The sequence below is a fragment of the Trichoderma harzianum genome, assembly GCF_003025095.1.
Source record: "Trichoderma harzianum CBS 226.95 unplaced genomic scaffold M431scaffold_14, whole genome shotgun sequence".
In the NCBI taxonomy this organism is placed as follows: Eukaryota; Fungi; Ascomycota; class Sordariomycetes; order Hypocreales; family Hypocreaceae; genus Trichoderma; species Trichoderma harzianum.
The window spans coordinates 776,480-788,825 of NW_020209262.1; the positions used below are offsets into that span (position 1 = coordinate 776,480).

Below are 12,346 nucleotides of genomic sequence, written 5' to 3' on the forward strand. Positions count from 1 at the left end.
TGGTCGCACTTTTGTCCCACCACTAAAACTGACGCCGAGCTGCCCCGCACCGCCGCGGCTCAATGCGGTCCAAAAGTGGCCCAAATGTTCCAAATTGTTTGGCTCTGGACAAAAAGCTTGACCTCATTGCAGCTCGTTTTCGCCTCGGAGCCCCATTGAATTTTGGCCAAGCTTACCATCGTCTTCTTCTCCGTTCGATTCCAATTGGACTTTCCCTTTCCGGCGTCTTTGCTGGCTCGTATCTTTATCTTTGCTCGGGCCGTCATAAAGTCATAAAGCTAAGCTGACCTGCCCCTCCTTCTGTCTTCTACAGTCTTCTCCCTTTGATACCCCAACGATCTTGCTCTGCACACGCCAGAGCAAACAATCCGCATAAAATGGCCGACCGCGACGTTCTCCCCGACAACATCAAGCCCTCCCACTATGTCTTGTCTTTGAGGGATCTCGACTTTAAGAACTGGACCTACAAGGGCACTGTGACGTAAGACCGAAGCTTCTCTTCTCCCCTCATCAGCACAGCTAATTTACTAAATAACCGACCTACAGCATCCAGTCTGAAATCGTCAAGCCCACCAAGCAAGTCGTCCTCAACACTCTCGAGCTCAAGGTCTTCAACGCCAAGGTCCAGGTCGATCACACAAAGTCTGAGCAGTCATTCGAGTCTTCCAATGTCTCCTACGATACCAAGGCCCAGCGCGCCACCATCACCTTTGACAATGAGCTCCCCGTTTCTAAGAAGGCCTCCCTCGTCATCGAGTTCGAGGGCATCATCAACAACGAGATGGCCGGTTTCTACCGCAGCAAGTACAAGCCTGCCGCCACCCCGGCTGCCTCTGTTCCCCGCGACGACGAGTGGCACTACATGCTTAGCACCCAGTTCGAGGCCTGCGATGCCCGCCGAGCTTTCCCCTGCTTCGACGAGCCCAACCTTAAGGCCACCTACGACTTGGAGATTGAGATCCCCGCCGACCAGGTCGCCCTGAGCAACATGCCCGTCAAGGACACCAAGCCCACCAAGGAGGGCTGGCAGCTGGTTTCTTTCGAGACGTCTCCCGTCATGAGCAGCTACCTTTTGGCCTGGGCTGTCGGTGACTTTGAGTACATTGAGCAGCTGACCGACCGCAAGTACAACGGAAAGCAGATCCCCGTCCGTGTCTACACCACTCGTGGTCTCAAGGAGCAGGGTCGCTGGGCTCTGGAGCACGCCCCCAAGATTATCGACTTCTTCTCTGAGATTTTCGACATTGACTACCCTCTTCCCAAGTCTGACCTGCTTGCTGTCCACGAATTCACCCACGGCGCCATGGAGAACTGGGGCCTCGTCACCTATCGTACCACTCAGGTTCTCTTTGACGAGAAGACTTCCGATGCTCGGTTCAAGAATGCCGTCGCCTACGTCGTCGCCCACGAGCTTGCTCACCAGTGGTTCGGCAACCTGGTCACCATGGACTGGTGGGATGAGCTGTGGCTCAACGAAGGTTTCGCTACCTGGGTCGGATGGCACGCCGTGGACCACCTGCACCCCGACTGGCAGGTTTGGGCCCAGTTTGTCAACGAGGGCATGGAGAACGCTTTCCGCCTGGACGGCATCCGCGCCAGTCACCCCATCCACGTCCCCGTCCGTGATGCCCTCGACGTCAACCAGATCTTTGACCACATCAGCTACCTCAAGGGCTGCTCTGCCATCCGCATGCTTGCCAACCACCTCGGCGTCGATACCTTCCTCAAGGGTGTCTCCAACTACCTCAAGGGCCACGCCTACGGCAACGCCAAGACCAAGGCTCTGTGGGATTCCCTGGCTGAAGCCTCTGGCAAGAACGTCAACGAGATTATGCACCCCTGGATTTCCAAGATTGGTCACCCCGTCCTGACCGTTTCCGAGGAGCCTGGTAAGATTGCCATCAAGCAGTCCCGATTCCTGTCTACCGGCGATGTCAAGCCCGAGGATGACACCACCACCTGGTGGGTTCCTCTTGGTTTGGTTGGCAAGAAGGGCGAGAGCGGCATTGCCGCCCTGTCCTTGGACAAGAAGGAGGACACCATCCTCGACGTTGACAGCGACTTCTACAAGCTCAACAGCAACGCCACTGGTTTCTACCGAGTCGCCTATCCTCCCTCTCGTCTGGCCAAGCTCAGCACCCAGCTCGACAAGCTTAGCACCGAGGACAAGATTGCCATTATTGGCTCGACTGCAGATCTCGCCTTTGCCGGCAACAGCTCTGCATCCGCTCTGCTGACCTTCCTCCAGGGCTTCCAGAAGGAGGCGCACCCCCTCGTCTGGAGCCAGATCCTTGGCTGCCTCGGCGACCTCAAGTCTGTCTTTGGAGAGGACAAGGAGATTAAGAAGGGTCTTCAAAACTTTGCCGTTAAACTGATTGACGAAAAGGTGAAGGAGGTTGGATGGGAGTTCCCCGAGGGCGAGAACTACCTTGCTGGTATTCTCCGCAAGGACCTCATCAGCAGCGCCGTTGCCAACAACCACCCTGAGTAAGCTTCCCAAGTTGACACAATCATTTTACTCAGCAGCTACTAACAATGAACAGGGTCAAGGCTGAAGCCCTCAAGCGATTCAACGCCTGGGTTGAGAACCCCGAGGCCAATGCCATTCCACCCTCTCTGCGTAGTGCCGTCTGGCGTGCCGGTCTCGACGACAACGCCGCTCGCAACGTCGAAGTCCTCAAGAATGAGTGGTTCTCCACCAAGGCCATTGACGGCAAGCTCATTGCCCTCGCCGCCCTCGCCACCGTCGACGACGCCGACATCATCAAGAACAACCTCATTCCCTTCAACTTCAACACCTCTCCTCCTCAAAACGCCGTCCCCGCTGCTGACATGCACGTCCTCGGTGGTAACCTGGCTCTCCACGCCGTTGGTCGTAACCTCCAGTGGGAGTTTATGAAGAGCAACTGGGATCTCGCCGTTGCTAAGCTCGGCAACCCCATTGTTGTTGACCGCTTCGTCGGCCTCAGCTTGAAGACCTTTACTGACGCCGCTATCCTGGACGATATTGAGCAGTTCTTCAAGGATAAGGACACCCACAGCTTTGACCGCACTCTGGAGACGGCCAAGGACAGAATCAGGGGCAGAGCTGCGTACAAGAAGCGTGACTCAGATGCGCTGAAGCAGTGGCTGTCGTCGAATGGATACTTTTAAACGTGAAAAGAATGTAAATTTAGCATGGGAATGTGGCAGAGTGCTCTCCCTTGGTGTATATATATGAATAAGGGCCTATGAAGCCACGCAGAATATGAATGACCTTTTTTACCTCTGATTTCTCTCGTTTCTTCCTTCTAGTGCCGTCATCTTTATCTCACGATTCAAGTCGAGTTCATTCATGTTGTGGCTGGACCAACTCCATAGAGACTAGTCGACCGAGACCCGAGCAGCCAATCAGTCTTGCTCCACGTTCCCAAAACGCAACATGTTGTTATGTCGTCGCAAACGATTTTAACGATCCCGTCGTTTCAGTGCATTAGCGGTAGCGGGAGGGATTCCATTGGATGCAGTGTTCACAACGAGGCTTGGCAAGATGGAGTCGGGATGGCGATAGCTACATAGGGGAATGGGTGGGTGTTGCAGACGTTGAAGGAATGAACGAATGAATAAGAAGTTTAAATGTAACTTAATGTTTTCCCTAAGTTGATGCTTTTACTAATGCACCTTTTGCGTTCATTCCCTGATGAATATATATCCCTTGAATGAATATGAGTCAGAACTTTCCCTTAGTAAATGACCTCCCCAAAGCACCTTTTGCGTTCCGTACTTTTTGCTACTATGGCTACATCCTTCTATTATCTGCTACTATAACTACATTCCTCTACCATCTGCTACTATACCTACATTGCTCTACCATCTACTATTAAGGCTATATTGACCTAGCATTCGGTATTAATTATGACACGATATATTGGATGGTAACATTGGGGTGTTGAATAGGCTTTTCTGTAAGCATTTTAGAGTGCTCTCTTATAGTATAGCATAGTAAACTACCATACCCGACCAACCGCGGTATCCCAACAACTACCATTGTTTGAAGAAGAAAAACCGGATTGTCTTGATAATATGGTGATGCTGAATTTGAACTGACGGATGAAGAGAAATGTTTGCCCGTAAACTAATGAATGTAACGAACGAAACTTGGCTTCCTTGTTTGGATTCCCGAAAATGCATTGCTAATTATACATTCGTTCGTCTACCGGCGGTGGTGGTCGTCCGTCAGCGTTCAGTCAGCGGACATGTCGGTGCTTCACTTCGTCCGGGTTCCAAAGTCTGTCGTCTGTACAGCTCTATCACAAGCTGTCTCATGCATCTGCCTCAGCCCACTACTGATGCCCAGGCCCCGTCTACGGGATGTAGACCTGCATCTGATCTATAAGAAGATGCATCTTTCGTCGACGGGCGGCCTCGTCCACTCCTTCCACGTTCATCACTTGCCTCATCTCATCAAGGATCGCTGTTGGTCCTCTGCTTGACCACAGCAATGGGTTTTCTCCTACTTGAATCCAACTGTGCTGCCGCTTGTCCTCCGTAGCTCCTTCTAGCCATCGTTTGATGTCGTCGAACCCGAAAAAAGCTGCCCAGACGTTCAGCCACATCTTCATGTCAGGCGGCAGTACGATAACCATTGGCTCCGTAAGTGTCTCCTTGAGTTGGGTAGACAGATCTTTGATGCGTCTGAAGTCACGCATTGTATCGATCAGGCTGCCGACTGCTACCAACGCATCCTCGCGTGTGATGGTCACCGTCTCCTGAACCAAGACGGATGGCAGAGGGGATTCCGTACGGACGATTAATCTTTGAACGGACGATTGCTGTTCGTGAGACATGCTGGTTGATTATCTTTTCTGTCTTCCAATCTTTCGGTTTCTCGTGGTTCGTCAGGAAGGTAGTAGGTAGACGAAGCGTGTGTTGTAGAGCTGCGTTTGAGAAAAGAAGAAATGGAAGATCGAAAGAAATGGAAAGATATAGAAGGTTATGAAGATTCGCAAGGGTGCTTGACCAGCTGTCAATGTTGTTTGTCAGATCCCTCCGTCGTCTGCCAACTGGCAGCGTCGACGAGGCAGCGCCATTTCGTTATTCGTTCTTGGAACTCCTTTCATTAAAGTGACCTACACCAGGCATAGATTATGGTAAAGAGTCTAGAGCAACTGCCAATTGATGTCTGAACTATAGGCTTTCATCGATTCTCTGGTATATATCCAGTCTTGAGCGCTGCTACTGTCACTACTATCTGCTACTATCGACATTTCTTCTAGTAGCCGCTATTACTGCTACTTTCTTCTAGTATCTGATATCATCGCCATTTCCTTCTAGTATCTGCTACTATGACTATTTCCTCTAGTAGAATATTATCACACGGAATGCTGAAAGACATCCCAACACGAGCTGTACCTCGACTGTTGATGGAATTATATTGAGACGCTGGCGAAAAATCCGTACTGCAAGAGAAGGCCTGTAATGACATCACGTCCATTGGTATCGACATTTCGCAATATCTTTAAGGCAATAGCAGCGATTACAGTCGGTGAGTTGAGGATATATCGTACGCGGTGCTCCTTCGTGAGGTCGACCGCCTGCTTGAGCTTTTCACAGAAATCGCGATATCCATCCCACTGTGACCACTTCGTTGCCTTGGGCGCATGTATCGAAATGCATTTGTTAATGCACGCGACGTAACAATCTCTGTGGTTCTCCTTCTCAAGACTGATCATTTTGAAGATTCCTCTGACCAATAGCCGGGAGAAATCTCTCTCCTGGTCTTTCGATATGGTAGCCAGGTTGATGGCGTCGTCGCCCCCATAATCCTTTACGAGTCTTTTGTATCTTTCGTTTTCCCGGATACGTTATGGATTGTTGAGAGGTCGAGCGTTGGACACTTGAACCACAGGGTTGAAAGGCTGTTCGTCCACGAGGTCAGACATGCTGTCGACTATTAAACCAAAGATCAGATCTTCGAATTTCAGGTATGTAGATTGTGAAAATTCTGATGTTTGCAGGGATTTCGGTGCGTGAGAAGCTTTGAGTAGGTATGTGTGAAAGAAGGAGACTAGAGCCATTGACATGCCCGAGAAGCCCATTCAAGAGGGAAATGTAAAGAGCGAAATGCGAAGACTGAACAGAGCAAACAAAAGATGAAACACAAAGGGGCTTTCTCTAGAATCATATAAAAAGGCAAAAAACTTTGGCTGTTCCAGCGTTTTTTGACAGTAGTTTCCCGGGTGTCTTCATCATTGACCAGCTGTCACGTCGACGAGTTAACATTATCATAATATCCCACCGTTGCTTACGCCGTTGGGTGGCTTGATATGCTATTATTCTTTTATAGGCAGTGGAAAAGAATCTGATGCAACTGTCAATTTGTATATGAGCTATAGTATTTGATCGATTTCTCAATACAAATATCCCATATAAAGCAGCTGAACAAATGACAATCAGTTGTTTCCATCCCAAAATAACAAGCAAGTCTTGAAGAGTTCTTTGGTCTGTCCGCATGCATTGACACTTTGCGTCAATAATACTTCTTCTCTCGAGTGCGGCAGTCGGTAGAATCGTTGGTATTTGTCTTGCTCTTTGCGACTTTCTTCGTCTTAGCTTCAATTCCATATACAACTTCGAGATAAGTTCGTGACTCGGCGCTGTTTATCTCGGCTTCTTTGCTGCACATAACTGGAAAACGAAGGAGGGTTCTTTTTTCTAATGTTTTTCTTCTCTTATTCTTCTAAGTGAAGCGAGATATGTGTTGAGAATTTTTTTAAAAAAAACGAAGCGTAAGTTGCGATACGCTTCTGTATTGGCGACTCTCCATCGTAAACGCAAAATGGGCAAATACGAGGGACAATAGCACGCCCAACAGTGACTCCAGTGTAACCGTGCTTTGCGACGGCATTTTAGGCATCGCCCAGGTGTTTGTCTACATAAGATCGCCACACCAGTGGTTCAATAAGTCAAGTCTCATAGTATTCGCAAAACTCGACTTCATTCGTCTTTACCGTGTAAACCTGGTGGACGGACCAAACATGATCCATCATACCGTCAACCGAGTCGAAATCGGGTCCGTCGCGGTGGATACGGCCTCCTTCAAGGTTCCTCGAGCATGCTCTAAAAAAAGCAAGTTGGCACCTTGTCATCGTTTGCGTCAGTCCTCTGCATTGTTCGCACCTGAGACCTCATGTGGTCACCTTGTTCTTTGATAGTGGTAAAAGTTTTGCCGCAAGGTACAAATTCGAACAGTTGATCACCATGGCCGCAGAACTGATACTCGCAAGGTCGATTCAGAGGGAACATCTAGTCTCGGGCGAATATGAGACCCTCTCCAAAGGCTCTTTAGTGTCTCAACGGACCCTAGTCGGATTTCCTCCAGAGTGTAATTCCCGTCCCGGAATAGGGCTGAGAACTTGTCGTCTCGATTTACCCACATCTTCAGCGGGATAAGGTTCCCAGAAACCAGCATGGAATGGTAGAGACGTGGACCGCTGTATAGTATCTGTCTGGGCACACTTGTAGCAGCGCTCGTCCGAATAATGAATTTCGGTTGGATCAATGCCACAGAAGCAGCACTCGTACGTTCCAGCTAGCGGTTCTTGTCCTGCCCAAAACGTATCAATGCCACGCGTAGCATTGAACCACGACATCATGACGCCTGAGAGTGCCGCCTCGTCTTTCCCGACATCTTTCATATCCGCCAATATGTTATTGTATACCGATGCCCCTCTCATTTTATTCCGACCAGCTCCTTTACCGACATTGCGATCTGGTGCACTATGAAGAGCCATGGGTGGATTATCCGTCTCTGCTTGGGCAACGTTGCTAGTAGGTTTGTGAATGCTGTCGTTTGACATTTTAATTTTGACTGATTGTCTCTTCGGTCTGATACTCGGCTAATGTTAACTCGCTCAATTGTTTTTCTTCTAGGGCTATGATTTCATCTCTGGCGACATCATCAAGCAGATGCAGCTTGACTGGGTACTGGTAAGTAGTAAAAGGGAATGTCGATAGTGGAAGAAGATGTCGATGATCGAAGAAAGTAGCGGTAATAGAAGAGAGTAGAGGAGAGTAATGCTAGTAGCAGAGAGTAGCTAATGGTAGAAGAAAGTAGTGATAGTAGTAGAGAGTAGTGATTAGTAGAAGAACGTAGTGATAGTAGTAGAGAGTAGTAAATAGTAGAAGAAAGTAGGAATAGTAGAAGAAATTAGTAATAGTAGAAGAGCGACAGTATCTGTCTCCTTTACCACGTTATGGAGGCTTTCCCATAATCATCAAGGCCGGTCACTGTCTATCCATGTCTCAATCTTCCATCTTGCGTACATAGTGGTTCACTGCGTATGTCGACGTCTCAGTAATCTGTTGAGAATCGGTGTATTTGCTCAGACTAGCAAGTCGTTGATGATGGTGGTTATAAGAGTGCCGTTTGACCACATGGACGGCCTAGGTTGAGTGTTGCCGTCAGTCGGTGTGGCCGTTTCGTCAACCATTGTGCAAGATGTGATAGAAAGATGCAGGATAGATCGCAAACCAACTGGCGAACTGAAGTAAGTTATATAGACAAGCAGTAGTCAATTCACCTGAGTGCGGCCGCTTGTATGTTCACCGCCACTGCATGCTGCCGTACACGGGTGAATGATCCAATGGTAGGTAGGTAGATCTAGGGTCCATCTACAACTATCTGGACACACGAGTGTTGCTTCACGAACGAACTCATGCGTTCCCAGCAGCTTCGTTCGCCACAAACATCCAGGAAGAAACATCACGCTACAGTAACTGTTAGTAAGGACAAGATAGCTGCGAACAACAGGTGGTTGGACGAACTTCTAGATGACACTTGGGTCGGGGAACAGACCAATTTAGACCATTCAGAAACAGCCCGACAGGAAGAGCAGGGAACCGCATTGTTCGTTGCCCGCCACTCTCACAAACGAGTCCCGTCAACATAACGAGACTTCTGGCTCTCTTTGTTCAGCAACTGGTTGTCAGTACCAGACGCCTGACAGACCCCCAAGAGCCTGGCCGCTTCATTGTGTGCGCCAGCTGTCAACCACCTCGCTAACCGATGCCATCTGGCACACAACTTCGAGTCAATCAGGGCTATTCATCTGTCTGTGGTTCGCACGTGTCGTCAGGTGATCGCACACTTTTTCCATCACATCAACAATATTCTCTCCGTGGCTTAGTCTTTTTCTTCTTCTTCATCATCGCAGTCACTCAACTCCCCCTAATACAGGTATGTGCTTTGCCCTTCAGAACCAGCTCAGTACATCTTCCCCCCTTTTCAATCCTCTTTACAATTGGATATACGTCGGCTAACGTTAATTAAATCAACAGCAGAGCTCCATTCAAGCATTGCTCGCATACAACCATGCGAACGCCGCTCTCCTCAATGATGTCGACTGCAAACATTCCACGGTCCCAAGTCTGGACATCTCCATCGCCCAATCTCCCACAACCCGGCCTGTTCTTTACGGACTGGGGGCCTCGCATTCAGTTGGCCAATCTTCATTCAACGGCGACGCGTGTTTTACCAAGACCAACGTACATGCGTTAAACGGAAGAAGATCGTGAGATTGTCGCTCTCTTCGACAGTACTGTGTTCCCGTACCCACGGTTGAGCACGTACTACAGCCTCGCTTGTCCCTTGAGGACTTGGAGGTTTGGCGCCTTGTCGGCAGCCGTTATTTGTTACCTTTTTTTCCTGATTCGTTTTTGAAGTTCTGACTGCATCCGGTGAGTACGCCTATAATTATTTGCGAGAGCCGCTCTCTCGACTGGTGTCGTACTAACAGACGTTTGTAGTACATGTTGTTACATGCCTTTCGGTCACTTGATAAAACCAGTACGATGCTCCCGTACCCACGGTTGAGCACGTCCTACAGCCTCGCTTGTCCCTTGAGGACTTGGAGGTTTGGCAGCCTTATCGGGCAGCTGTTATTTGTTACCTTTTTTCTTTGCGGAGTGCTTCTTAAGATCCCACCGCACCCCGGTTGATATGCCATCGACAATTTGCGAATAACGCTCTTTCGATTGGTGTTGTACCAGCATACGCTTCTACTATACCTTGTTACATGGAGCTGAGAGACCTCGTTCAACAGACTTCCTCCAGCCTCGCTTGTCGCTTGAGGACTTGGGGGTTTTGGTGGCCTTAACTGGCTGCCGCTTTGCATTTAATTTTTCTCACCTTTTTTCGGTTCGTTTTTGAAGTTCTCACCACGCCTCGGTTGACACACCAACGACAATTTACGAATATAGCCCTTTCGACTAGTGCTATACCAACGAACACTTCTACTGTACCTTCGATGTTACATGGAACCGGGAGATCTTGATCGACAGACCTCCTCCAGCCTAGCTCGTCCTTCGGGGACTTGGGGGTTTGGCAGCTCTGCCTGTGGCATCTGCTGTATTTGATAATTCTTTTTCTTTGCGACGCGCTTTTAAGGCCCTCACCGCACCCTTTGTTCGATATGACTCGTATTCCTCTTTATGATGAACATCTCAGTACATCATATGAGTGGCGAAGCTTGTCCCGTCAAACATACAACCTCTTTCCCTTCCTGTATGCCGTTTTGCCCCCCTTTCAAGACAATGGGCATTCGAATACTTGTATGGCACGCCTCCCTCTTCTGCAAGATCAAGACAAAACATGGAAAGAAACAGACAATCACAATAAGATACGCATACCACCGACTCGCCAGTCAACGAAGCAGTTGGTCGTGTGCCTTCCTGTTGTTCGCTCTTGTGGACCGATCCTCGCCGGACAGTTTGGATCACAGACATACGACCTCACTCACCATGTCTCATCAACCTAGATTGTCCCTTACGGACTTTGGGGCCAGGCAGCTACTGCGGCTGCCGTACTTCGAGTTACCCAATCCTTTGATCTCGCAACGCGCTTTTATATTCAGCCCAATGCACCCCGATAGTACACCCGCGAGGACTTGCAAGTATTGCTCTCCAAAACCGTGTCAATCAAACAGACAATTGAGTCTCATACCATCGACGAAGCTGCACAGACGCAGGAGAAACGCAGCTGTATGCCACTTGTTCAAATACGATGACAGCTGGCGGCCAACAGGCACGCTGAATGCGTAGTCAAACGCGAGCTTCAGAGGTTGAATAAATTTCGATCGCTCATTTTCATTCTTCACCTTTTTTTCTTTCTCCAACACCACCACTGAAGTCCTCGCTCAAGTCTTCACTGACGTTGCGACACACAAGCACGACTACGAAAGAATAGTCCTTAACACTCTGATCCATCTTCACGCTGCCGCTCAACGAACGTAAGTCTATTTCCCACGCAACAGTAGCTACCACCGCACCATCGCAGTACGGCCAGTCTGAGAGAATAGAAACGGTTAACGAACATGTAGGAAACTCAGAGACAGACCAAAGCAACGGCGAGGACAGTGATGTAGAAATTTTCGACGCGACCGACCTGATCAACGAACATGTTGTGGTGAGAAATTACGCGGGCATACTTGAGCATTTCTTCTCAGGATTCGTAAGATTCAAGACGCCCACGCTACCTTCAGATATCGAGCTTACGACTCGGATGACCATCACGAGGGCGCAAGCTATAGAGAAGCTGGAGCCTTACCTCACTCGCGCACGTCAAGAGAAATTCCAAGCCAGCGTGACTGACGAACTCGCAAAGAGAATGAGCGAAGAAATCGTTCAAGTGATGGACGCAGATACGAAGACGTGGCTACGTACGTGGGCCATCTTTGTGGACAAGCCAGACATACTCAAATGGGTGGATGACGCAAAGGATGATATGGAAGCACTTGAATACACTGAGACTCGCACTCAACCTGGACGACCCATGTGGTCGAATGATCCAGCAGACATCATCATTCAGGACTTGCTGGAATACGCAAGGGCTCCAGGCGTTCCATTTGCCGTTCGGTATGGTTTTCAAGCCGCAACATACGCCATCAATCACTATGTGAAGGCGCTGAAGGAAAAGCACCGTACGCGGCCAAACGCTGAAGCAATGAACAAACTTGACGACGTGATGAATACCATCAAAGATGAGGGAAGCGAGACACGAGATTTTTTCTAGGGAGGCAAACGAACATGAAGAGGCGTTTCAAAAGAAGAACTGGACTTGTTAACTAATTCGGACGATGGGGTTTCTGAAGAAAGGCACTCTCCATAGGGGAAATGGGAATAGCAAGTTGGGAAAAGTGCTTCATCAAGGCGTTATGGGATTATCAGCAGGGATCTGGTTTCGATGAAAGGAATAAGAGCTTCGTCAAGGACATTGGCCCATAGCAGCTTTCAAGCTACATAAAATCAGCAGCAAATAAAATTCATCATTCGGGCGGTATTGCATTGGAAAAAAAAGGACATCGACTTG

The 12,346-nt window shown here is 49.0% G+C and overlaps 6 protein-coding genes across 6 annotated transcripts; 3 read left to right on the forward strand and 3 right to left on the reverse strand.

The window, feature by feature from the left end:
• Window positions 1-377: 377 nt before the first annotated feature.
• On the forward strand, window positions 378-3,153 carry M431DRAFT_95387 (hypothetical protein; the record flags this gene model as incomplete). The annotated part of the gene is made up of 3 exons (XM_024924696.1): window positions 378-481; window positions 547-2,487; window positions 2,544-3,153. The coding sequence occupies 3 exons, from the start codon at window positions 378-380 to the stop codon at window positions 3,151-3,153; spliced, it is 2,655 nt and encodes an 884-aa protein (XP_024770246.1).
• A 1,190-nt stretch (window positions 3,154-4,343) lies between these two features.
• M431DRAFT_485931 (hypothetical protein) lies at window positions 4,344-4,826 on the reverse strand (the record flags this gene model as incomplete). The annotated part of the gene is made up of 1 exon (XM_024916341.1): window positions 4,344-4,826. The coding sequence occupies one exon, from the start codon at window positions 4,824-4,826 to the stop codon at window positions 4,344-4,346; it is 483 nt and encodes a 160-aa protein (XP_024770247.1).
• A 582-nt stretch (window positions 4,827-5,408) lies between these two features.
• On the reverse strand, window positions 5,409-5,837 carry M431DRAFT_95337 (hypothetical protein; the record flags this gene model as incomplete). The annotated part of the gene is made up of 1 exon (XM_024924690.1): window positions 5,409-5,837. A coding segment is annotated over one exon (429 nt), but the record flags the coding sequence as incomplete, so codon positions are not given.
• Window positions 5,838-7,331: 1,494 nt separating this feature from the next.
• On the reverse strand, window positions 7,332-7,838 carry M431DRAFT_541528 (hypothetical protein; the record flags this gene model as incomplete). Its single annotated transcript, XM_024921098.1, has 1 exon — window positions 7,332-7,838. One exon carries the CDS (start codon window positions 7,836-7,838, stop codon window positions 7,332-7,334), a length of 507 nt encoding a protein of 168 aa, XP_024770249.1.
• A 2,474-nt stretch (window positions 7,839-10,312) lies between these two features.
• Window positions 10,313-11,264, forward strand: M431DRAFT_256882 (hypothetical protein). The gene has a single exon (XM_024913835.1). The coding sequence runs from the start codon at window positions 10,471-10,473 to the stop codon at window positions 11,077-11,079; it is 609 nt and encodes a 202-aa protein (XP_024770250.1). The 5' UTR covers window positions 10,313-10,470; the 3' UTR covers window positions 11,080-11,264.
• On the forward strand, window positions 11,265-12,321 carry M431DRAFT_256883 (hypothetical protein). The gene is made up of 2 exons (XM_024913836.1): window positions 11,265-11,267; window positions 11,358-12,321. Exon 2 carries the CDS (start codon window positions 11,540-11,542, stop codon window positions 12,047-12,049), a length of 510 nt encoding a protein of 169 aa, XP_024770251.1. The 5' UTR covers window positions 11,265-11,267; window positions 11,358-11,539; the 3' UTR covers window positions 12,050-12,321.
• Window positions 12,322-12,346: the final 25 nt, after the last annotated feature.